We start from the raw sequence: 25175 nt of genomic DNA on the forward strand, positions 1-25175 counted from the left end.
TTCCCTCAACCTCTCTCGTAACCCTCACTGCTGTCCTCAGAACCTCGGCCGATCTCCCTTCCGCTTTCCCCATCTCGTTTCTCCCGAAAAGTCTTCGCTCTCCGGAACACCGAATACTTAAATCCGCCGTCGCATTAGCTCGTACTCGTTCATGGCAGATCCAGCCTTTCGAGGATTCGTCGAGTCGACCCTCGACGCCTTGTTGGTCTTCGAAGGGTGTAAACGAGGTTACCTACCAAAGATCAGTCGGAGGTTACAAGATTACGAGAAGAAAGCGCTCGTAGTGTCTGGAGCGATCTTTGTCTTTGATGAGGAGGAAACTGGGATTAAACGGTGGACAGACGGGTTGTCGTGGTCGCCCTCTCGCACGCTGGGGAATTTCTTGGTTTATCGCGAGTTGGACAAAAAGACCCCGTCGAACGCGCACGCGAACAAGGAGGAGGAGGAGGAACCGCCGATAGAGAAGAACTCGACAACCTCGACAAATGCTCCGAACCGTTTGATGGGAGGTTTGACGAGTAAATCGGATCCGCTCGACGACGCCAACGACCTCGCGCCAGTGCCTTCGACTTCGACGAGTCGTCCGCCAAACGTCGCACCACGACAAAGATCTTTGAGCGAAGTCGCTGGGCTCCTTCAAATCGATCGCGCTCGCGAACGTGCGCTTGTCGGAAGTCTGACTTCGAGTTATCGATTTCGTTCCGATGGTCTCGTCAAGAAGACGATTTCGCTCTCGGGACTCCACCTCGTTGCCTACTATCGACTCGACGACGTGACTTCCGGGCGCCTCCGAACTCCATCTTCTCACGCCGAGCTCATGTCGCTTGAAGTCTCACCCGGGTTCCTCACACCGTCTCTCTTCCGTATGCCGCCTGTCGTCGAAGTTGGACTCGACGGACAAATTCGCTACAAAGGTGAATCCGACACACCGATCTCACCTCTCACTCGTTCGGGATCGTCTCAAGGCTTCCCAACTCCCAATCTGAACCAGGTGCGTAGCGAATTACTCTTCCTTGACTCGCGCTTAACGTTGACGATGAGATCCTCTCTATATTGCGTACAGTCTCGACCTGCTACTTCCGACCCTTACTCGACGAGCGCTCCTCCTCCTCCTCATTTGACCCAATCCCTCGGTCCTCGTCCTCCTTCCCGCGACTTCTCGGCCGCTCCCGGATCTCCGCGTCGAGGTGCGACAGCGACCGTGCGATCGGCGAATCGTTTCGACCCTTACGGCGCCGGACGTTACTCTCCGAACGCTACCGCGTACTCTTCGACGTCGTCTTATCCCTTCAACCACCAAGTACCGCCGAGTCAACCTTCGCCGAACCGAGCAACTTTTTCTCCGATTGGGGAAACCGTGGCAGAGAATCACCGACGAGAATCGTCTGGTAGCGATGGAAGGTCAACAGCGCAAATGATGATGGAAAATACTGGTTCGACGGCTCAACCAGGAGGATGGTATGGTCAAAGTCAAGGGCATGGACAAGGGCCAGGACCGGGGAGCTATCAGGATTTACCGAACGGGGGTAGGGGGCGAGCCAGCTTCCAAGGGGAGATTTCGCCGAACTATTATCGACCTCGACAAGCGATTCCTTACGGAACTCCGACTCCGAATGAAGCGATTTCATCAGGACCCGGCGTCTTCGCCTACAATCCCCCTTCTACTCTGCCTCCTGGCCCTCTCTTACGACGAGCATCGGAAGGAATGCCCTCAAACGGCTACTCTCATCAGCAGAGCTATCAGCATCGACCCGTTTCCCAACAGTATCAACCTTCTCCCGCGCTCGATCCGACCTCGCCAAATTCTTCCGCGGCCTCTTACGACCACTACGAACACTCGAACAGCTTCGTCGTGACCACGGCTCAACAACAACAACACGATCCTTCTTCCTATCACCCGTGTTCGACCCGCGAATCTTCCCAACAACTCTCGCATCTCCCCTCTGCTTCTTCCGCTCGCAATTCTCCTATCCCTCCTTCGTCAACAACAGCTTGGCATTCGCTCGACGTTCCTTCAACTTCGGGTCCACCCCTACAGGACGACAACGGTCATCTCGCCCAAGCATCCAATCCTCGTTCACTTCAGTCTCCGATCGAGCCACGAGGTGTCTACGCCAACTCTTCGATCGGTCCATCTTCAAACTCGACGTACGTCTATTCGACGCTGAATCAGCCGAACGGATTGGTCGTTGGATTCCACGAAAGAAATGCTCTGCAGGGAGTGCCGTCATCGGAGGGAGCTGCTACGGTTGGTCTCTATCAGAACGAAGACGTCTACAATCACCAATTGCCTCCGGTTGAGGCTCGCCCGCTCGATCATCGCCAAACGAGTCAATCACAGTTTCCTCCGCACCCTTCCCTCGGGCTTCACCTCTCGTATCCTACCGACTCGACATCATCTTCGACTACTACTCCTGTCCCTCCCGAACAAATCCATCATACTTACCAAAACAACGACTGGCATTCGGCTCCAAAATTCGCTCCCGTTAACGGATCTCTCGGTGTTCAACCGAACTCGGGATGGTGGTCGCCAGGTGATCCAAATTGCTCAGAGTCATTCTGGCAAGGGCAAGCTCACGGACAAGGTCAAGATCAAGGGCAAAGCGTAGTCAAAAAGGAGTATTCGTAGGGAATTTAGATGGTTGAGTCTCTCGCTAGTTTTGCAGTTTGTTTACCTCTCTTGGATTCTTTCTTTTGCACACCTCCTCTTTCCCATACACAGTATCGCATCGTTTTTGTTTTTCCCCTCTCTCGCCGTTCCCGATACCCAGTTTGCCTCGTCTTGTTCTCTGTTTTTCTGTCCAGCTCTCTCCATCGCTTCACTCGCAAACCTGGAACGTTGCCATGTCATTCTCGCTCTCATTCTCATGATCACCTGGCAGTTTGCATACCGGTCGAGAGTAGGTAGAGCCCAGTCTTGTTCGCAGAGGTCGAAACGATTCTTCGCAAAGTGCAATCTACAAGAAACGAGTTCCGAACATTGTTATGTATACAACGATTCGCTTTCGAGGGCACTGTCGATCGAAAGAAAGCACAGAGGCCGAGAGTGAGAAAGGACTACGAGAATTTCCACCTGTGAAAGAGCGCGAGAACAAAGTTAGTTCAAGACCGAAGGAATAGAATCTGGACCAACTCGCCTATTGTTACAGTTCAAACAAGTGACGAAAGTCGTCATGGGCTCATCAGCAGAACGAGTTTGCATCTGAAAAGTCGGAACAAAGAAACAGGTGTCAGCGGTCTTGAGATGATTCCTTTCCCGAAAGCCCGAGGGACATACTTGGTAGTACATGCACCTCCTCTCTTTACATTTTCCACACTGGAACGCATCCGTCTCTGCCTGTTGTGGTGCAGCTCCTTGAGCCTTGAAGAGATTCTCGGCAACCAATTTGCGATTAACAGCTTTCTGTTCTTCCGAAGCCATATCCTATAGTGTCCAGATCACCAGAGATACGATCAGTTCAAGGAACTTCTAGCATTGACGACGCAGAGGAGGGGGAAGAGCAGGGAAGCGGGAGACAGCGAGGTTCTCTTTTTACCTTAGGATCCATTTCGTACAGTTCTTTCACGCTAATCTCGCCACTCACGACACCTTCCCTGAGTGCAGGGTTACCTGCAGCTTTTAAGTTGAGGTAGAAAGACCTCATTTTGTTGCGGTAGTTTGCAGTACCTTCCGGCGGAGGGTTCTGATCGTAGACATGGTTCTCCAATGCACGGGATCGAGATAGAATCAAGTCGACAGCTAATTGCGACGAAAGAGACTCAAGTTTGTCAGCGAGGTTGTCCCGTGGGAACGAAACGAGAGGTCAACTTGCGAGCATCGGAATCACTGGCCAGCGCATCATAGATCAACTCGACACATTTCTCCCTAGTCTTGTCTCCAGTCGAGTCTCTGTTGACTGCGTCAACGTTATCCGATCTGTAGCTTCGAGGGGGACCGCCAGAGGGACGGCGTTTAGCGGAAGGAGGTGGAGGGGCTGACGAAGATTCAGACTTGGCTTGAGCAGACGAGGAGGACGTGGTGGATTTCGAAAGAGCAGGAGAAGGGGGAGCTGGGACGGCGTTGGTGCGCACGGCGACAGAGGGTTTCGGAGGAGCTGGGATTGGAGATTTTGAATCAGATTGTGCAGGAGGCGCTGGAGATGGGGAAGCGGCATTTGTGGCAGCTTTCGTCGAGCCACATGACAAACATCAGACTCGATCGTCGAGCAAATCGGATAGGAGAGTGGATCAGAGGGAACGAACAAGCTTTTTTCGAAGGTCCGGTTTGTCCGACATCGCCTTTCCATTTCTTCACCAATTCTTTCGCCAAGTCGCTAACGTCCTTCGACTCGTTCGAACGGAGTTTGTTGACGGTGATTCCGATCTTTGTTTCCTGGGGATAAGGGAGAAAAGGTCAATCGAGGGGACATCATCTTCAGCAGCAAAGTCAAATCGCTACTCACTCGTAGAAGCTCGTCCGTCGCTACTACTTCAGTCTTGAGCCGTCTCAGAATGTCGACAACGTTCTGCGTCATGATCGAAGAAGATGAAAGTCAGTCACCAACTTGAACGGTGCTGAGTCTTTCAATACCGGCTCTCGGAAGCCAATGTTGACAGCTGTGAATACTCCAAGGGGATTCTCGAGTCTGTACGTAGACTCCGAGTAGCTCACATGCGAGCGAGGACGTGCGAGAGGCCAGAAGAGATGAGAGATCGGGAACGAACCTCTGTCTTCTTATCGGAAGTAGCAGACATGAGCTGCTTCCTGAGGGTGATCACTGCTTGAACGGACGCCATTCGAGCGGCTCAAACTTGAAACGAAGAGATCGGCAGGCGAACAGTTGAGGGAAGACCCGCTCCAACAGAATTCGCTTCTCTGCCTCCTTCCTCTCTCTCTCTTTTTGCCCGAACGATGGGAAAGAAGTCCAATGCAGCTCGTTTCCCTCTCGTGAGTGCCCCTCGAGACCTAAGTCTGTCGTCCTTTCTCTCTGTTCCTCGATGTTGATCATCCTTTCTCCCATCTCCTCTCTTACCAGGCCCGCATCAAGAAGATGATCCAGACTGACGAAGATGTCGGTAAAGTCGCTCAGGCTACTCCAATCGTTGTCTGTGAGTCTATTTCTCCTGAGTTTCCCCCACCGCATTCGGCGAATTGTTTTCGCTGACTGTCATCCACTCGATCTGCAGCAAAAGCGCTCGAATTGTTCTTGGCGAGCCTCGTTGAAGCCTCTGTCAAAGATGCCGAGAGTCGAGGAAGCCAGAAATTGACTGCTTACGGATTGTAAGCGTTCTCCTTCAACGGAAACTCCTCCTTTGGTACGGTCTCCCATCTGACGAGGAACGCTGCCGTGTGTGCAGGAAACGAGCGATCAACGCGACCTCCACCCTCGACTTCTGTGCCGACATCGTCGAGGGAATCCCGGACCCACAAGGCGACGAGGAACAGGAAGAAGGAACAAAGAAGAAACGACAATCGAGGAAGAAGAAGGCGAAAGACGAAGATGAGGAGGACGACTTTATCGACGACGGAGAAGAGGTGGAGCCAGAGTCACGACCGAAGAAGCAACAGAAAATCGCTCCCGGTGAAGACGAGGATTACGAGGCAGAGTGAAGTCTGGGAAAGAGTCTATGTTTCACCCTTGTTGTACGAATTCGATCAGTTGACCTCAGAATATCTCACCAAGTCGAAAACTTCAAGGAGAGTCCGGATTTGACAGAAGAATCTGACGATGTCCGAACGAAGCTTGCGTTTCGCAGGAACCCGGTCAAGCGACGCCCGTTTCGACCTCGTTTGCCGATGTTGTTTGGGAGACCACGTATGTAGGGGACAAGAGCGGCAGCTCAGCGGGCATGGACGAAAGCTCAAAACGCAGCGAAGTAACGAAATCGATTTGTTTCGCCTGTAATTTATACCATGTTATAACGCTATTTACCTGCATTGGACTATCGTTACTTCGCAGTCTTGCTTAGCTAAGGGAAATTTGGAGGACACAAATCCTACCGAAGAGAGAGCTGCACTCGAGCTGTTCTATCACTTGCAACTCGATCAGTCTTCAAATCAGCGACAGGTCCGACAGTCAGTATCGCTGCTACACCGCCCTACCGCTGCTAACCAGGTTCGTCTTCCTCTCTCATCTCCTCCCCATTCTCATTCATTCATTAACCGATCGCTCTCTCAGATGGAAGCCGTAGACCTCGAGGTATATCACTTCGACTCTCTAGGCGGCGAGAACGATCTCGCTGGCCTGCTGGATGAAGACTTGAACGAGTTCAACTCAGAAACTTTCGGATCACTCGATGATTTGGGGGATGCTGCCCCGTTAGGTACGCTTTCCCCTTCCCTCCAGATCATTCGATAAGGACACGGAGAGCTGACCGTACCTTCAGGCCGCGACTTCGATTTCGCTGGATCGACGAATCGATTCCTCGGTTCCGATGCGGCATCCACCGCTGGCCTTCAACCCTCGAAAGCGAACGACTCTCCATGGGGAACACTCAACGATGATCCTTTGCTCTCGAGAGCCCCGACGAGCACTTACTCAGCCCCGAACATCGTATCAGGAGGAGGAGGAGGAGATTCTCGCACGATGACCACGCCGGCGAGGCCTCCGATGAAGACGCTAGAGGAAGTCGAAGCCGAGTTGAGGGCAACCGCTCGACCTCCCGTTCCCACAGCTCCTCAAGGTCCTCGTCCTCTCACGGTAGAAGAAGTCGAAGCCGAAATGTTGCGAAACTCTCGTCAAGTCGCTTCGCAGAATCAAGTCGCCTCACCCCAAGTCGCACCTCCTACCTTCCCCGGACCTCCCGCGAGCGGCAACCAAGTTCCTCTACCCGCTCTCGGGACCGCTCCCTTTCCCCCTCCGATTCCCGGAATGTTTCCACCTGGAATGCCTCCCGCAATGGTTGCTATGCTGCACGCTCAACATCAGCAGCAGCAATTGGAACAACAACGACTCGTTCAAGGTCAACGAGCTCCAGTTTCTCACCTTCCCCCTCAAAATGCTGCCTTGTCGACTGCCGCCTTTCCCCCTCTCGGTTCTTCCCCTCCTCCTCCTTCTCAGCACCTTGCCGGAAACCAAGGTCCGAACCTCATGGCGACTCTGTTCCCTCCTCTCCCATCTCAAGGTCAACAACCGTTACCACAACAACCCGTTCCGACCGCGAATCTCGACCAAGTCGAACAACAGTTGCACTTGTTGACGCTTAACCAACACGCTCAACATCCTTCTCTTACTTCGGCACATCTTCATTCGCTCTTGCAACAAGCTCAGAAACACGCCGCTGCTCAAGGCACGTCGGATGGAACGGATCTCGAAAACAGTGACGAGAATGAAGAGGCGGAACGCAAACGGGCTGCTGGGGAAGAGATTATCAAACGAGTCGAGATGAGAATCATGGAGCATGAGAGAATGGAAATGATGAGGAAGAAGAAAGCGATGAAGATCGCTTCGATGGTAGGTCTCTTCTCTTCCGCTCTGCTCTGTGACCGTGTATCGGTTGAAGCCGCGTACTCACGGTCAAGCTTCGACTGTAGGCGAAACATAACAATCTCATGTCGAATTCCGACAAGGATTTCATCACGCGAATTCAAGTTTCTCAGCTCATTACCGACGATCCTTACGCCGATGACTTTTACTTCCACATCATGGCTGCGATCAGGAACGCTCGACAGAACGCTATCCTCGCTGCTATCAACGAAAGTCAAGGTCAAACTCCTCTTCCCGGTTCCGTTCAAGGACCCACCTCCGGCAACCAAGGCGGTCTCGTGGGAGGAGCGGGAACTCAAAGCGGCAATCGAAGGCCTACCAGAAGGGAGAATGCGATGAACCGAATGGCGCAAAACGTTCAAAGATTGGTGGATAGTGCGAAGAAGCGGAATGCGAATACTCCAAACACTCGTAAGTCTGTTCGCCCTGTGGACTCTCCTTTTGTCAAGGACCTTTTGCCTCCTGTATGCTCATCCTTTCGTTCTTCCGTAGTCTCGCTCGATGGAGCGCTCGGCAAGATCGCGACTCGAACTCGATCTGCTCCTCGTCCGCTCCTTCAAGTCGCGCCCTCCACGTCGTCGGCTGCCGTTCCTACCGCCGCAAACTTAGGTCTCGACTCCGACAAGTTATCGAGCACTCCTCCGCCCGGTTCGACTCCCTCGCACAGCACTGGCGAATCTCTACTGACCGGAGCCGGGCTCATCGCCAAATCTGCAACCTCGGAACGACCGGCGTCGGATGGCCCTCTCTCGCATAGGGACGCTCTCGCCATCATCGAAAAACTCTACGACACCGTTCTCGATCTCGAGCAGCTTCGGCGTATTCAGCCCGCTCTCCATGCAACCGAAGCCGGTTTGAAAGAACAGCTCGAGCAGATGACTGTTGAAGGCGAGATTAAAGAGCAGATGAAAGAGAGATATGAGGAGGCGAGGTCCAAGGTTCAAGCCGGAGATGCGAAGTACGAGGAGTTGAGGGAAGTGTTGTGGCAAGGTTTACGAGTGATGGATCCTCTCGACGCTTGGTACGTCCTCCCTCTGGCTCGCCCATGTGCTTGAACCGTCCCAGGCTAATTTCGACTGAACAATTGCCCTTACTAGCGTTCCCCATCCGTTCATCTCGATCCTCTCGGTTTTGAAAGGAAAGCGACTTCTCCCACGCGCGATTCGACACTTGTCCGCTGAGCAAACCCTTACTCTCCTCACTCTCCTCGTCGCCACTTTCGATACCCTCGATGTTGTCGTCGATGCTTCCCTTCTCGATCAACTCGATACGACTGGTTCCCTCGAGGCGAAACAACGACGTCTCGCTGTCGAAACCAAGACCGAGGCTCTCCTCAACGCGGTGGTTGCACCGATCATGCAAGTCGTTGGTACTAGTCAGCTGCGAATGGTGACGGGCATGTTGGGTCTACTCCTCGATCGTAACGACTTGGCGAGCGTGGTTCGCTCAAAGGTATGTCAAGATACATTGTCTGTCGAGCTCTCGGAAGGCCGTACTAAGAGAATCTTGCCTCCTTCAGCCTGGACTTGCTTTCCTCACGATCCTCCTCTCGCGCGCCGAGTCTCTCAACCAATCTACGCCTCCTCCCGAACCCGCCGATCTCGCTCAATGGGAACGCACTTTTACCTACCTCTTCTCAATTCTATCTTCTTCTCTCCTCACTCTCTTCCCTTCGACTCGTATGGCAGCTTCGGTGCCTTTCGGAGTCGCACAGTACCAGTCCGTAGATGCCTTGCGACCTGAAGCCGACTTTGACGACGAACCGGTTTGGAGGTTCTTGGCCGCCGTCGCTGTTTGCGCGGATCCGGATCAGCAGCAAGTCTTGGTCACGAGCGTCCGGGACAAGGTTATCGAAGGAGTGAAAGGTGCAAAGATGGGACGCGGGGGACCGGAACTGTCCGCTATCAAGATCGTGAGTTGCGGCTTCTGCTTTTTCCTGCAAAGAATGTCTGAGCTGACTCGCTTATCGTGTCTTTATCAAACAGCGAAATGTCAACTTGCTTTTGCACGCTTTGTCTCTCGATGCATCGATGATCGAAATCGATTGAAGAACTTTATATTGAGTAATCCCCGTAATAACTGCTTGAATTGCACGTGCACCTTTTGTCTTTGGCACTCTATTCGTCTTGCAAGCGATCCTGATTTTTGCTGTTTTGCGGGAGACATTGATGAAGCCCGTTTGCAACTTTTCTACTTCATCCTATTCACCCAGGATTATTCCTCCTTCTGACCACAGCACGCTGTTTCTCTTTTATCTCTTATCGTCTCCCTCCTCCGCCGCATCCGCTACAAACAAGACAAAGGCAAGGAGGGAAACTAAACTGGATATTTGACAGACCCTCAATATCGACGGAGTTCCTGCTGACTTTCTTCGTGAGTGCCACGTGAGAGTAGAGGTATCTGTTGATACTGGCAAAAGGGAGGCAGATGGATTACAAGCGCAGAAACTGGAGACGAGGTGATTGTAGAGCTCGACGAGGGAATGCCGGGTGGCAAGATCTTGTGGAGGAGGAGAGGAGAGGGGGAGAAGTCCAGGAGGTTAGGTGGAGGAATTCTTCTGCTCATTGAGATCTGGGTCAGTTGGACGCTGTGAACGGATGCAAGGGAAAGGAGAGAGAAAGACGGTACTTGAAGGTATTTCGAGATGGAAAGAAAGCTCAAGGTCTTCAAACGAGAAAACGGTGAGTCTCTTCTGCTTTTGCTGTTGAAACTTCCAGGACTCACAATGATCCTCAACGACAGGAGGTAGTACCCCGGCGATATAAACTTTCATTCCCGTTGCGTTCACCAACGGAATGATTTCGTCTCGAAGAAACGAGCAGAACTTGTTCACGATCGAGTGTACAAACTCGGTAGGGCCAGTAGCTTGAGCTCCTCTAGCCTTGAGTTGCCTGTTAGCGAGCAGACAACACGAGGGGGTGTTAGTGAATGATGAAATCGAAGGATTGAAGAGGAAAGGAGTTTGCCAGAGATAACTGATATGCAGATCGAGAGGACCAAATTGCAGGACAATGTACCGAGGACGAGTCGTCGCGACACGTCAAATGATCTCGGGTCCAGCTTGTAGCGTCGAGTTTGGGTTGTTGACACCCTGTTTCGAAGATTTTGCAAAGGAGAAAGCGTCAGCTTCTGCTTTGAGCATGAAAAGCGGATCTGACAGGACACTCACTCGAGCCGAAGCACCTTTGAGCTTGTGCACCTTGACGTGATCCTCCCCTAGCAAAGTGAATACAGAACAGAATGAGTCTCCAAGAACTTCCAACTTTGCTCCTGGCGACTCCTGCACTAAAGGATGAGGAAGACTGAAGATTGTTGGAGCTGGTTGTGGGACAATTGACAGAGGGAGAGCGCGATTGACTGGAGGTGCATTCAACTTGAAGGCTGGAAGAGATTGATCACTGAAAAAAGAAAACATTTAGCACTCTTTGCTCTCCATTACTGAGTCTCCAACATGTCCTTTGCCCTTGCTTGCACGTCTCTTGTCAGCTGACTGGAATCGCGGTCACTCAGCTTTGAATCAACGGTCCCGCAGGAACTCCGCTCCACAGGAAAGGATTGAGCGGAAGGAGCCCGGGAATCTCGAGGGCTCGAGCGCGACAAATGAGGAGAAGGATGGGTTTGATCTAACTTGCATGGTATAAGGGAGAGGGCACTATGAAGAACTGTCTATGAGAGGTTGGAGTCTGTGGAATGGCGCAAGGGGTGAGTCAACGGAGGAGAAAAGGAACGGACGGGAATCGAGAGGACTCAAACCTACCGCTCAGCGACTTGTAAAGGCTTCTGCGATGAGCAAGATTACAACGACGACCTCAATAACTGCTCCAGCAAAGAGTTCTGTTGCAGAGAAAGGAATATCAGACCAAGTTAGCGGAACAAACGACGAAGGAGAAACTCACGAGTGAATCCGGACCCAAGTTTCGTTGTACCTACATTCGCTTTCTCAACCTCAGCGACTACCTTTGACAGCTGACTTTGGAGCAAGATTGTCACGGCCAACATGACTGCCAGTCCCAAGACACCGCAAACCGTTGCAACTTCCCCCATCGACGGTTGCCTCTTTGCGAGTCCTAGCACCTTCCCTTCCTTGTTCGCATGCATCAAGTTTGACAGAGTGATCACTGCAAGTAGCTGAGTAGCAAGCAGGAGGGAAGAGGGAAACAAACAATGCAGCTGGAACGGGTGGGAACTGATTGGGCAGGAAGCAAAGTGAATATATGAACTACCCACCACTGCCAAGTTTGCTCTTTGCCACTCCTGGATAAAAGGACACGGAAGACCGAAGACTGTGCGAGCTGGTTGGAACAATTTGAGGCATGCAGAACATAATCAATTGAAGGTGTATACAACAGGCCAGAAGAGATCTAGTTTGAAATGGAGCTGTAAACTGGAAAGATCTCAAGGAAAAAGGGATGCCAATAAAGCTGGCGAGAGCTGGAGAGAGATTTTGAGTATGCCCCTTGACCATCAGCGCTTTGTACAGGACGCAGTGGAAGATCAAAGACAGCAAACAGTTGGGGCCATTTGACTGGCGAAACTTGAGCCCTGATTCATTGCGTAGAAACCTACCCTGAGAAAGCGAGCGCTGAAAGCAACATCCATTGCAGCAGTGTGGGGTGCCAATTTGCCCACCTCAGAAAAATATCAAGTGCTCTTTGCTCTCCATTTAATTATTCTCCTTCACTCCTGTGCAAAACTGTCACTGAGTTGGACTGAACCTGAAAGACAGACCGGACAAGGAAGCGTGATGATGGGAGATGTCTCACAAGGTCAAAATCTTTGGTCAAAGTCCTTGGTTGATAATGGAAGCTCAGGAAGAAAGCAGCTGCAAGCAAAAGTCTGAGCAGAACACAACACTTGAGACTGGGGTGTGAAAGCTTGATAACAAACCAGACAAGGACAGCAGTTTACGCTCTACCACTTGCACTCCTGACACGTGCAATCAGTTGCAATCAGTCCTCCCAAACGGACAAGCCTTGTGTTTTGATTGGGAAAATGCTGTCAGAACTTGTTGATTTCTCTGCTTGCCTTCCATTGCATCTCTTGCGCAGTGCCATGTCGCCCCCTCAATCAGACAGTCAAGCTGACACACTGACATTGGGGGCGAAGTCTCGACCCTTGGATCACTGCTCCCATCACAGTGCTACCCTGTCGATTCTTGGTTTGTTCAATGCAACAGCACCTGTAACTTACCATGGAAGGTGTCATATCAGACACCCCCTCCTCAGGTTGGTGTTGTCTGTCGATAACAATTCAAATCCGCGATTACTGCTATCCCAATGCGGCTAATGCGGTATCAACTCTGTCTGTTTCCCTAGAGCTTTGGATGGATTTGAAACAGTTGGACATTCAATCTCTTGGCCTATTCTCTGCTTCAGTTGATGTGCTTGCTTCTTCCTCATGGGAAGTTGTATTTCAAGGCTGGTGCAGGGTGCAGAAGGGCCTGTCAGAACTCAGCTCAGACTCACAAGATCAATTTGAACCTAGCTGGAGCATCTGAGGGTGTGTACCCTGTGACCCGCTCGTTCAAGCAGAGGTGATTACTCTTCTCTGTAGGAGGTGGTCCCCACAACTTTGGCAGTAGCACCGATTACTGTTCTCCTGACCCAAGCTTGTTCATTTCAGAGAGCTGGTGTCAGGGACAGGAAGCTAACAACAATCTGTGGGCACTTCTGCTCCAAGAGGGATAGCAAAGCTATGGGAGACTCCTGTCAGGTCCTTAGCAGTGTCTTTTGCTATAAAGTGCCTCTGTGAGATGGTTGTGTTTTCTCTCTCACAAGCATTTGCTTCTGTTTCTACCTAAAACTTGCCTCCCCTTGACCTCATCACGGATCGACATCCTTTTGTGCCACTTGAATTTTGTTGTTAGCCTTGATTGCAGTTCTTGACTTAGAACACTGTGCTTATAATGAGCACTGCTATAGCAGTCAAAGGCTCTGATGCAAGCTGATTCTTGGTACTCTGGTCCACCATCTCAGATCAATCTCTACTTGGTTGTAGCTTCAATCTCTGAGGCAAAGTGCTGGAGAACTTGCACAGAGCCTTCAGTTTCTCTGTCACTGTCTACTTTGCAGCTCTCATGAGTAGTACCCCAGGACCTGAACATGTTCCTGCTCTGTTACTTATATACTCACTTGGCTAGTCTTGAGGTCCATTCAGAGATATTTTCTACCTCCCCTACAGTCTCCATTGAATATGACCATGTGCAGGCAGTTGCGCTATCGATTCAACAACTGCAATCTTGCCCTTCTTTTCTGCTGCTTCAAGTTAACATTTCTATGTATACCTATTCCCTGTTCCCACAGCATTTGCAGATGGGGGCACACATGGTCCCTTCCTAATTGTAGCGTTCTGATCTTCAACTTAGCTTTTGCTGCCTCGCCTTCAGGCAGATTGTCTCTGTTGCATTGCCTTGCCTTCAAGCAAATCGGCATTGTTGCACCTCATTGTTGTTGCATTTTGAGCGACACTTGGATCTCTTCACATTGCTTCTCCCCATGTTGTCTTGCTTCTGTCCAGGTCTGGCACTCATTGCTCTTGCTCTTCTGGTTCCGTATTCATCACTTTACACTCTGGAAGGCAGTGCTGGCTACTATTTGCATCACAGGAGTAATCTTGCAGACTAGTCGCTTCAGGATCATCACCCTGCGGCCAGTTGCATGTCCATGTGTAGTGTGAGTACTCTGATAGTGGTGTAAATCATAAGGAAGTATCCTGCTGCTGATGTGTACTACACAATCTGCTCACTACAACATGTGCCTAACACAGGATCTGCTCAAGAGAGTCAGTCTACATACTCAACATAATCGTGACTGCGCAACACTGCAGAGTAAGCACTCACTAATTCACAGGAGCAGAAATTAACTGGATCATACTGCAGTGGGAAGCACTGAAGGTTCTGAGCTCATTTTGGAGGGAACATAAGTGGAAGGTCAATATCCAAGTCAGACTTGTTTGCAAGAGTGGCACAGTCTATCTCAACTTCTGAAGAGTAAGCAGAGATCAAACTAGAGTGTTTGGTCAAAGAATTTTATGCTGAAACCTCCTCTCTCCAGTGTCGAACTACTCCCATCCTGTGACTCAAGTTGATCAACTTCTCATCGCTCTCTGGTCTGCTATCAGTGTTGAGACTGAGGTCTTCTGTCAGCAAGCAGCAGATCAATACCCTGATCCCAAGATCCTGCTCATTCTCTGTTCATTGTGCTGTCTGTCTACTGTGAGTGCAAAAGTGCAATCAGAGTGTTTTGTGTGCGAACCTCTCGCAAGACAGCATTTAGTGGCTTCCTGGCTCAAACCTTTCCCAAGTACAGGGAGTGCGTATCTTCGCAATTGTGAGCTGTTGACAAGTTCATGTGATCGCAGATGACATGCTTGGCTTAATACAAGGGCGTGTACACTCTCCTGCTCCAACCACTAGACTACATTGTCAGATGCTGCAATCAATGGTGCAACATCTGCATGTAAGTGTCTAAGGAGAGCATGTTGTATACGACCGTTTAGCTCCTCTGGCGAGGAGACAGAAAGGGAGAAAGAAGGGCTACCTCCCTTCTTGGCACAGACATCAAGGCAGATGTTGAGGCATTGCCAAGGGAAGGCAATGTTGTTGTGCATGCAACTTTTGAGCAGAAAAGTTTTGTAGAGAGATTTCACCACACCCAAGAACTGAGAGCAGGTCTCAGTGTATGCGCTGACTCTCTGACATTCAGGCTATTATCAGACACTGTGATCAGTAATCCCTTGCTGCAACACATGGGGCTTTCCTCCTTGTCTACCATCACACCAAGGAAATGTTGAGGCAACGAAGTTCCCTCAGACACTCAAACTTTGTACTTGCTGACTGGATCCAAACTGTGTCCCCTCCTTTTTTTCGAGCTTTTCCGCGGGATGCCAGCGTAGCTATTGCCACACATTTGCTTCACTTCATTCAGTCTACATACTGCATCTGTTGTGCTTCTTGCTCTTGTGAGCCACTGGCTCGTGCCGATACATTTGATTGATATTGGCTACTCACTTCGAATTGAACTGACAAACAACTTATAAGATGATAGGCAACTTCTTCTGAAACCGTCGAGCCGGACTCTAACGATACACAGTAGATACAGAAGCTCTGTGAGCTTGAGCCACACGCATCTCAAGAGCAGAAGAGAGCAGCTCAGCTGCGTGATTGCTTGTTGTAAAGGAGGGACAGAGACAAGTCATGAGGAAGAAGAGGATTGACCATAGAGAATGTCAAGACGAGGCATGCTGCTCCCTGAGGTAAGTAGGCTCAAGACACACCTGGTTGTAGACTAGAAGCGTTTTGGCTTCACTCTGGCTGGGCCCTTTGAACCTGTTTGCTTAACATCTCATGTCCTTCCATGGGACCACTCACTGATTTCACACCATGTCAATGTATGTCCTCTGACAATCTGTACAGTATTTGCGAGGCAAGATGCCAATGAGCAGCAAGGAGTGATGGGAGAAGGGGGAAGAGGAATGTCGCTCAAGCAAGCAGGAAACCAAATGCAGTGACACTTGTGTTGCAGTAATCAATTCCTTGATCACAACATCTGACAATGTAGCTCGGTGGTTACAGCAGCAAACGTGTACACTAGAAGATCTGGGGTTCAATTCCTTAGCATGTCATAGTTTTTACAAAAACTACTCGCTCGACGCTCACACAATAACTTGACTTGTGCTCCAAATGAGAAACCCAGCATGTCTTCCGCCTGCAACGCATAGTGGACAAAGAGACAAGGAGTAACTACATGGGCTTTGGATTGTTTCTGGCTCATACTGTGCGAGAGGAGGTCTGGAGGAAATTTTTTTTGGAGTAGTGAAGTGACAATACTGCAAAGAGCTACACTCAAGGCCTGGAGAACATATCCCTTCAATCACTTGCTTGTTGCTGCTTGTCGTTCTTGTCACGCTTTGCTGTGGGACAGCTCTGGTCTAGCAGCAATCAAAAACAAGGGAGAACAGAGGAAACAAACTTAGGTGTGAGCCATAGTTTCAAGAGGGACACAACTTCTCCATTTGCCAACCTATGAGTTCCAGCTGCATACACATCCTCACATAAGACTCCACTGTTGAAACTTCACTGTCTGCCTGGAGCTGTACATGGCATTAAGACAGCAGAACAAGTGCTGTGGCAAGGGATCAATATGCGCAGTATACTGACGCTTTTGTGCCCTGTGGCTCTCTCCCAATTCTGCTCCTGTGTCTAGATGCCCATTTCTTCCCTGTCTCGGGGGGGTCTGTCACTGTTGAGAACACCTGGAAGAGCAGTCCGGATTGGGCAAGAGAAGAGTCCTGTTCAAGGTCAGAGTACGGAAGTGGTAGCTAGCACCACCTTGCAAGGAGACTAGATTGAGATGTGAGAGGGAGAAACGAGAGCAATGAGTGGAAGACCGCTTTGGCAGCAGGACAAGATCAGGGAGAATTATGTAGGGGGGAGATCCAAGTGTCACTCAGAATGCAACAATGAGGAGACAACGCTGGACAGAGCAGAGACAACACCTCCCTCGCTTTCAGTGCAAGGTCAAGGTTCAGAATGTTGTGCATTGCATGAAGAAAGAGAGAAACGCACTTGCTTTTATCGGCAAGTGTCCGTTGACCACTTGCCTACGAGTGAGTAGAAGGTAATTGAACGTGATAGGCCAGGATATGCCAGCAGCCGATATAAGCAAGACGGAGGATGACAGAACGGCTGCAAATGAGATGGAAGAAGGAGATAGAACCTGAGTGATCGTTTTGTGAGAGTTTGACAGTTTAGTGTCTGGGTCCAGAGACAGATGGAAAACACAGGGACAAGAAGATTTCTTGAGAGGAAGCCAAGGAAGCAAGAAACGTGGGATCTAGTGAGCTTGGAATTCATACTAGGATGCAGAAAATTGAACCAAAGCGGCAAAGGAAGTATTCTCTGTGCTCGAAGGACTTCAGATCTCAGATAGAAATCTGGTAGAAAATAACAAGTGATAGATATTTAGCGAGCGTTCAGCGAGTAGTCTTGTGGAAAATATGACATGCTAGGGAATCAAACACCAGGTCTTATGGTGTAAACATTTGCTGCTCTAACCACTCTACATTGTCAGATGTTACAATCAAGGAATCGATCGCTGTAACAATAGAGATGTAGAGGTATAACACGAGCCATAAGGTACTCTCAGAGGGACAAGCAGATACAACATCAAGGCAGCTTTGTGCTCTTATTGCTCCACAAAACTTGCGCTTTACTCCGTGACTTCTGACACTCCAAGTCACATAAGGACACAGTACACACAGCATAGCTAAACAATTTGAGAGGTACACCTTGCCCCAGAGGAATGATGCAGTCTGTCCAGGAATTGGCACCTCTGCTGGCAATCAATGACTGTGATGTTTCTATGCGAATCCCAGTCAAAGCTCACACTTCTCTTCTCTCTCTTCTCTCCCTTCGCTCTCTTCTCTCCCTTTGCTCTTTTCCCTCTCTCCTCCCTTCATTCATGGCTCAGCTCCACTTTGTGCCCGTAAACATACAAAACAAGAACAAGCCTGCAAGGCATGCATGTACCCTGGAGCTTGTGGCACACCAGTCTGGACTAAGAGCCTTGCTTCTGTCCGGACCCCTCTACTTCTGTACTTGACTGTCACAATGGAGAAAGCAAAGTTGTGTGAACGTGTGATGTCTTTGACCAAATACGCTGGTCTGATCTGGTCAAATCTGGTTTTATCTGTATGTCTTAGCACAACCATACCTGTGAGGTGGATGGCTCAAAGAGCTGTGACAGTGGTCTTGCATAGAGCTATACTTTTGCCTTATTCCTGAAGCGTTCATATGACACACAGAGCAACCTTTCAGGAAGTCAGACCATGTCAATGTCCTACTTGTTTCAGGTCTAGCTGATCCTGCTCATATCAGGAAACTTGCAATTGTGGTTGCAGTATTGGTTGTCAGTGTTCAGAGTGGCACAAGACTGCACCAAACTCTGTTTACTCAAGCAACAGACAACGTTTGGTTTTCTTGCTCATCCTATTGTTCATCAATGTGCGAGACGGCAGGTTTGCCTGAAGTCCAAGAAGAGTTTGAAGGGTTGTGAGAGAGTGTACAAATTTGTCCATCTGCAAGTTCTGAAGTCGAGGTTGGTGACTCTATCAGAGGCAATGATGCGTTCTCCCCAGCAGAGGGAGCCCTCGTCAAGTGGACATACAGCTCTGACAGACTACTCAGATTGCCTACAGATAGAACCACTCATGGTGGTGAAACCCTGGCAAGAATGACCACGATTGCAGACAGGCCTTGGGACACTGGAAGAGAGCAAATCCAAAGAACGCAAAAACAGTAGTCTCAAGGTACGCATCAAGATTCTCCTCTCTCCAATGTTCCGGGGGATACTCCGTCGCAATGGTGTCAGATAGGCAGAAAGGGCTGGAACTAGTCAATCTGATTGCTCTGTGAGATCACTACGATGTCAGTGTGGACCCATGCAGACTAGAATGCACAGAACAAGAGGAGAAACGTTTTGAGCTCGTTTCTTCTGACCTTTACACTGCGAGCCGTATCCTTTGTCCCCCCCTGCAGGTAAGAGACCAACGTCTACTTTCCAAGAGCATTGCGGACTTGACGTGCAGCGTTCTCCCTCTCACGTGCTCCCTGCTCAAATGTGATAACAATTGGAACAGGCGGAATTCCTCCTTTACCAGGTCTGGCCAGACTGGCCTCTCAGACCGGTAAGTTCAACTACTGAAGATTCTGACGGTGAGCCAAAGGCAACGTCTCAATATTGCACCATTCTTTTTGTGAATCCCACCGTTGGCGTGCTTTTTGCGATGAAATCTTGAGGTCCGTGGAGAGTACTGTGCGCTCCGTTTGTCTACTGTCTCGTCAGCGACACTGAGACAACACTTTTTTGGTGTATCGAAAAAAAAAAGTAGAGGGAGTGATAGTGGTGGAGTTACTGGCAGTTCCTCTTCCAACCTAGAATTTGTTCCAGTCTCTCATTCAAGGACTTGCGAAAGTTTGCTTTCCCCTTCTAATCCTGCCAACTCCTCCCCCACTGAGTTGACTGCCTTTAACAATACAAATGAGGTTCTCCCTCTCACTAACCAGTAAATTTGACAGCAGTCACCTGGAACGTTCAGAATTTCGCTACAGCGCAGAACCAAGCCCTAGTTCTCTCGTGCCGTGACAAAGTCTCATCCTCCTCAGCATCTCCCTTTATCTTCCTACTCCAACCACATGCCCTGGGATTCGACAGCATCAAAGATCGAGCCGACTGAAACCCTCATCTTTTCAACTCAACTCCTCCTTAGCGTCCTCCCGCCCTCTCTCTCATCCAGTCTGGGGGCACCCAAATCCCCGTAATCACCGGAAGAATGAAAGTAGGATGACCTAGTACTGGAAGGAGCTAACTTCCCGCTTTCCAGTTTCTCTTGAATATGTGATCCATCTACGACACCCCTCAAAGCCCCTCTTCACATGCCCTCACCGCTACAGCAACAACATCGGCTTGTGGTCACAGATTGATCACATCCTGGTCAGCAATTGGCACAAATCAAGTGCGCGTCAACACCTACATTGGCCACAACGCTCCCGTATCCTACCATTGACCTGCGCTCACAGTTCTCAACCTCTCAGACCCCTGCTCCACCTCTTTATTTTCTACAACAGACTCCTTCACCCGCCACATCCACCCTTCCCTCTTCTCTGATGTAAATTTTGCAGGCCCCTTCGCGGACTGGTATTCCTCTGACCTCCAACCTCGTCTCCAACCCCTCCCTCCGGACTACAGGTGGGAAGTTGCTAATAGACAGATAGTGTTGTTCCCATCTTGATTTGCTCACGACTGATACCGTACAGAGGAAAATTGATAACTTTTCCTGGAGACTCAACTTGCGGAACTCGGAAGTGACGAAGGCCCAACTTCCTCAATCTATTCTCGATGGATATGAATCCAAGACAAACTCAGCACTCTCAACAAGGAATGCGCAGCTTCCCTCTTCCTCTGATCTTCCCTCCCTATCTACCCTGACGCAAAAGCGAACACTCAAGCCTGTTGGAGAATACATCCGAGCTGAACGCGGTCTCATCATTCGTTCTTTGTTTGATGTTCGTGCTTCTCTCATTATTGGCTTCTGGTCTGTCTAGTTGTCGTTCTTACTCCGATTTGTTATACTCTCTCCCTATCTTAGTGACTTACGCTTTCCCCTGATTTTGTGTGGGACTGCCGCGCATTTTCTCTCTCATTGACCATCTCTCCGTTGCTGATAGTGCTCTCTTTCTTCTTCACTTTGTTCACTTTGACATCGCTGATCGAGATCAGATAGAACTACTCAGTTTACAAAAAACCCCTCCACCAAAAACTTGCAGGGCAACAGCCTCCTCAGCTTTCCACACCATCCAACTACCAGACTCGTTGCAGACTATCAACCTCAGGGAGGCACTTGCTCATGCTCACTTCCACTTCACGTCACAGTTCACACCCTTGACGCAAAACAAACCTGAAACTGAAACATCTTGACAGAACTTCCGCAAGCCAATTCTTGCCTCTTCCCCCTCCTCTGACCCTTGCTTCGCTCAACAATGGGACCTTACAGCTGCAGCAAAGCATGATAGTCCCATTTCAGTGGATGAGATTTCGGACGCAACTGAATCAGCTCCCTCCTCCTCAAGTCCCAGTCTTCTTGGGCTCCCCTGTGGGTTCTACAAGCAGGGCTCCCTCTCCTTTCTCACAAGTTAGCTGATGCCTCCAATGTGGCATGGGACCAAGAATTCCTACGACCCTTGCAGACTGAAGCTCGAGTCCGGCTCCTCTTCAAATCCCAAAAAACAAACACCAATGCCTCCCTCCTCTTGCGCTATCGACCCATTTCCCTCTGCAAAGCAGACTGTCAGATCGTTGCCTCAGTCCTTGTCAAGAGGTTAAACCCATTCCTTCTCGTCCAATCAAGAAAAAGCTTACAACCGCGTCGACCACAAATAGATTCTCGCAAATTATGCCACCTTCGGACAAAGGGATCCACGCCAGCAACCTTATCTGCTCACAAGAACCTTCCAGGTCTGCCTACTCTGAGGCATATAGTTGACAATAGTAATCACGCTACTCTCCAAACAATGGTCACTGTTGCGGATCAGACATTGGTCAAAGCTCGAAGATCTCGCCTACAGATCCGCTCCGCTACTCTTCCTCTCCCTCTGATCTCACTGTGAAGACGGTCAAAGGCTACATAGAACAACTTTTGTAGGTTGAGACTGTCTGACTTGGAGGACAAGGGAACTGCTCACTGTATCATGCCACTTTATCAAGACCGCGAGGCTAAGGGCTAAATTTGCGTCGTGGTTGTAGAGATTCTTTTTAGTAGTTATCTCTTTTATCATGTTTGACTTGTTCTACCTTCAATGTCAACACCTTTCCAATGAAAAATATCTCAACTGCAAGAACCAGCTGGAGAGCGTTCAGCTAAGCTCAACTGACTTAGAACCGGGGTGAGAGCGGGAACTTGCGAGACATTGGATGTCGCACACGTGACTTTGAATCGCTTCGTTCGTTGAGTCTTCTTCATTTTCCTTGATGGTTCAAGGAGTACGCAATCACGGCAAGCGTTGGCGACACTGACACGACCAGAGAGTTCACGAGCGAGAAAAGAAAATTACAGACGAAACGACAGACGAGAGGAGAGCAGAACAGCACGAGAACAAGCAGAACAAGTTGGAAGTATGACGGGGGAGTAGAGGTGTGAAACAGCAAACAACGAGAAGGACGAACTGGAGAGAAGGCATAAAGAGGAACAAAAACAGAAGAAGTGTGAAAGTGCGTAAAAGGTAGAGACGACAAGCAAGGTAAAGCAGGAACAACTGAAGGGAAAAGAGGAGATACAGCAAAAAGAGAGAGGAAAGAGTCAGTACAGGCATCGGATGCGAGAGAACGGTCGAGTGAGCAAGGGGGAAGAAAATTTCAGTCGTCTTCTTCGAGAGCGGCACCCAAGGCGCTCAAACCAGCGACAGCACTCATGACTCCGGTAAAGAGTCCAAAAGCGAAGGTCGCGACGTGAGCCGAGATACGGCGACGTTTGAGTGGAGGGGCGAGAGAAGCTGGCGCTGGAGGAACGACGAGGGAATCGGTCGAAACTCCTCCTTCTTCCTCGACGAGGTCGGTGTCAGAGAGACGACGTTTGAGGGAAGGTCTCGAGAATCCCGTCTCGACAGCGGTGGCTATTCGCATTGAAACGGTTAGCAAAGATACGAAAACCATTTCTTGCAGGTCGATGAACTCACGAGTATCGGTGCGATCCGCCGCATCGACTTGATCGGAGAGTTCTTTGAGAACTTCAGGGTCATTGCAAACGCTGTCCATTTTCGATTCCTCCTCATCCTCTTCGACGATGGGATAGGCGTTTTCATCATCGTGATAGACTTCGGGAATCGAGTCGTCTGGATCTACCTCGTCGACATCGGGATCTCCTCCGATAACCGAATCGAATTCTCGGAGGGCTTGATCAAAGTCGGGGTCGACGAGAGCGTCGTCAAAATCAGGATCTACGTAGATCATCCTTCCCCTCCCGTCGGAGGAACCGTCTTGAGCGCGGTCGGGTTCGAAAACTTCTGGGTTGGTGAGGGGAATAGTCGAGTTGAGATCGGCTGCGGTGACTCCGAAAGGAGGAGGATCGAGTTCGTCGAAACCACAATCGTCCTTCTCTCCATCTCCCTCGATGCTCGAATCTCCGCTTTCGTCTTGCCCATCCATCCAGTAACTTTCTCCGTCAGTATCCTCCTTGCCAACGTGTCCGTCTTCACCAGTCGTTTCAGCTTCGCCGATCTTGTTCTCCTCTTCCTCCTTTGCGGCGAGATCATCGATCAACTTTTCGAGCTTCGCAACAGGACAAAAGTAGCTATTGAAAGGTTCGAGAGGTTCTGGGCAACCTGCGCTTGATCCTTCTTCTCCTTCTCCTCCGCGTTGAGCGATCTCCGAAGAGTCGACTTCGAGCGAGGAACAAGTCGAGAGTTGAGGGGAAGGGAGTTGACTCGCTTGAGAGAACACGTCGTCTTCTTTCTCGACATCGAGAGCAGGGCGAGCGAAGGAAGCAGTTTCGACATCATGAGAGGAAGACCGAGATCGAGTTGGAGGAGTGAAGGGAGGATTGATTGCCCGACGGAAGTTGAACCGAAGCGGCCCTTCGAATCGAGAGAAAGATTCAGAGGAAGGTGTCGAGAGGTCGAGTGCAGCGGTAGTGATACGGACGGTAGTGGTGGTGGAGGAACGTTCTTGTTGGTCTTGAGCCGGACTGACGGGAGAGGGAAGTCGAGAAGAGAAGGGAGAACGAGCGTCCGGTTCATCATGGAGAACACGGTCTACCGATTCAGCACGCTTCCCGTTCTTTCGGATGCGAGACCAAGGAGTCGAGTCGATCGAGTCGAAAAACTCTTTCGTCTTCTCGATGGAGGGCGACTGGCGGCGTTCTTTCTCCACCTCCTCCTCCTCGTTGACATCTTCGTTGCCTTCTCCTTCTTCCTCACTCGAGTTGGCGAGAAGATCTTCTTGCGATAGACCGAAGCCGTACTTCTTGATTTGGGACGAGAGGGGTCGAGGTGCGAGAGTAGATTCAGGAGCGTTGTCTTCGTCTTCAATACGATCGGAACTGCGGTCGAGAACGTCTAGCTCTTCGTCCTCACACGTGTACGCCAGTGACCCCCCTTCGTCCTCATCGGTGGAGTCCTTTTCGCGACGGATGCAATGGTTCGAGTCTTCTTCGGGCGAGGCCGAGGGAGAGAGGGAGAGTTGACGGTGAAGAGGGGAAGTCGAGCGTGAGACTTCGGCGAGGAGGACGAGAGGCTCTCCACTTTCTACTAGCAAGGAAATAAGATCGTGAGTTACGTGCTGAGCTCTACTCACTGAGAATCATCTGAACTCACCGCCGTTGTGGTGTCGCGAAGAAACGACTTTACGACCGAACGTAATTTCATCACCATCAACGATCTGTTTCGGAGGACAAAGTCAGCTCTCCGGCACCAGACTGAGCTCGTCGCGAGTACTCACCGTATGCGAATGTCCAGGGGAGAGTTCTTGACCGTTGACGAAAGTTTTGTTCGTGGAATGAGAATCGGCTAAGAGGGGGTTTCCATTCCTCCAGACGAGGGTCGCATCCGAGCTACTCATGACTTTGGTCTTCTCTGAACGGAAGAAGGGAGTGGAAGGGTCTTGTGCTTCCTTCTCTTGGTCTTTACGACCCCTCCCGATGAGGAGAGCTCCTTGTTGAGAACTCCAGCGTTTGACGAGAGTCGGAGGAGTCGTAGAGACATCGCTAAGATTGAGGAATGTACGACTCGTGGAGTGGGAACTGTCGAGCATGGTGTGAGGTCGAGAGATAAGGGGAACGAGAGATCAAGAGGAACTTGATCTGAAAGGGAGATCTTGGCGAGAGCGACGCCTCGCGAGGGCGATTCACAAGGTCGAGCAGGTATAAGAGATGTCTCCGAGTCGATGCGAATAAGTGGGAGACGAATCGAAGTGAGTGAGGAGAGGGAAGAGAGAAAAAAGCACCTCCGATCTTTACCAGGTGGGGCTCTCGAGTTGGTTCTACCTGGCTCAGGTGCTGGGGCAGGGCTAGTATGTGCAAATACGCGGTATACTCTATTTTCCGACAGAAAAAAAATGTGAAGCTCGAGGGAGGAAATCGAGTCATCATCAAATCTCTCATTGTGCGCGATGAAACCGGCTCGTTGAGATAGCAACAGCAGCTTTTGGAACTGAGGTAGGT

At 50.3% G+C, this 25175-nt stretch overlaps 5 protein-coding genes across 5 annotated transcripts; 3 read left to right on the plus strand and 2 right to left on the minus strand.

The window, feature by feature from the left end:
• Positions 1-151: 151 nt before the first annotated feature.
• Positions 152-2629, plus strand: JCM6883_005171 (uncharacterized protein; the record flags this gene model as incomplete). Its single annotated transcript, XM_076630293.1, has 2 exons — positions 152-991; positions 1064-2629. The coding sequence occupies 2 exons, from the start codon at positions 152-154 to the stop codon at positions 2627-2629; spliced, it is 2406 nt and encodes an 801-aa protein (XP_076489685.1).
• Positions 2630-3097: 468 nt separating this feature from the next.
• On the minus strand, positions 3098-4776 carry DST1 (transcription elongation factor DST1; the record flags this gene model as incomplete). Its single annotated transcript, XM_076630294.1, has 7 exons — positions 3098-3202; positions 3278-3424; positions 3537-3739; positions 3813-4163; positions 4243-4372; positions 4443-4505; positions 4705-4776. The coding sequence occupies 7 exons, from the start codon at positions 4774-4776 to the stop codon at positions 3098-3100; spliced, it is 1071 nt and encodes a 356-aa protein (XP_076489686.1).
• Positions 4777-4891: 115 nt separating this feature from the next.
• Positions 4892-5590, plus strand: JCM6883_005173 (uncharacterized protein; the record flags this gene model as incomplete). Its single annotated transcript, XM_076630295.1, has 4 exons — positions 4892-4927; positions 5016-5088; positions 5167-5260; positions 5338-5590. The coding sequence occupies 4 exons, from the start codon at positions 4892-4894 to the stop codon at positions 5588-5590; spliced, it is 456 nt and encodes a 151-aa protein (XP_076489687.1).
• Positions 5591-6158: 568 nt separating this feature from the next.
• On the plus strand, positions 6159-9514 carry PAT1 (deadenylation-dependent mRNA-decapping factor PAT1; the record flags this gene model as incomplete). Its single annotated transcript, XM_076630296.1, has 7 exons — positions 6159-6303; positions 6367-7433; positions 7514-7877; positions 7959-8487; positions 8564-8918; positions 8986-9378; positions 9452-9514. 7 exons carry the CDS (start codon positions 6159-6161, stop codon positions 9512-9514), a joined length of 2916 nt encoding a protein of 971 aa, XP_076489688.1.
• A 12861-nt stretch (positions 9515-22375) lies between these two features.
• Positions 22376-24766, minus strand: JCM6883_005175 (uncharacterized protein; the record flags this gene model as incomplete). Its single annotated transcript, XM_076630297.1, has 4 exons — positions 22376-22632; positions 22696-24261; positions 24331-24394; positions 24455-24766. The coding sequence occupies 4 exons, from the start codon at positions 24764-24766 to the stop codon at positions 22376-22378; spliced, it is 2199 nt and encodes a 732-aa protein (XP_076489689.1).
• Between the last annotated feature and the right edge of the window lie 409 nt (positions 24767-25175).

This window comes from Sporobolomyces salmoneus, assembly GCF_050403485.1.
Source record: "Sporobolomyces salmoneus JCM6883 DNA, S_salmoneus_JCM6883_v1_ctg9, whole genome shotgun sequence".
Lineage (NCBI taxonomy): Eukaryota > Fungi > Basidiomycota > Microbotryomycetes > Sporidiobolales > Sporidiobolaceae > Sporobolomyces > Sporobolomyces salmoneus.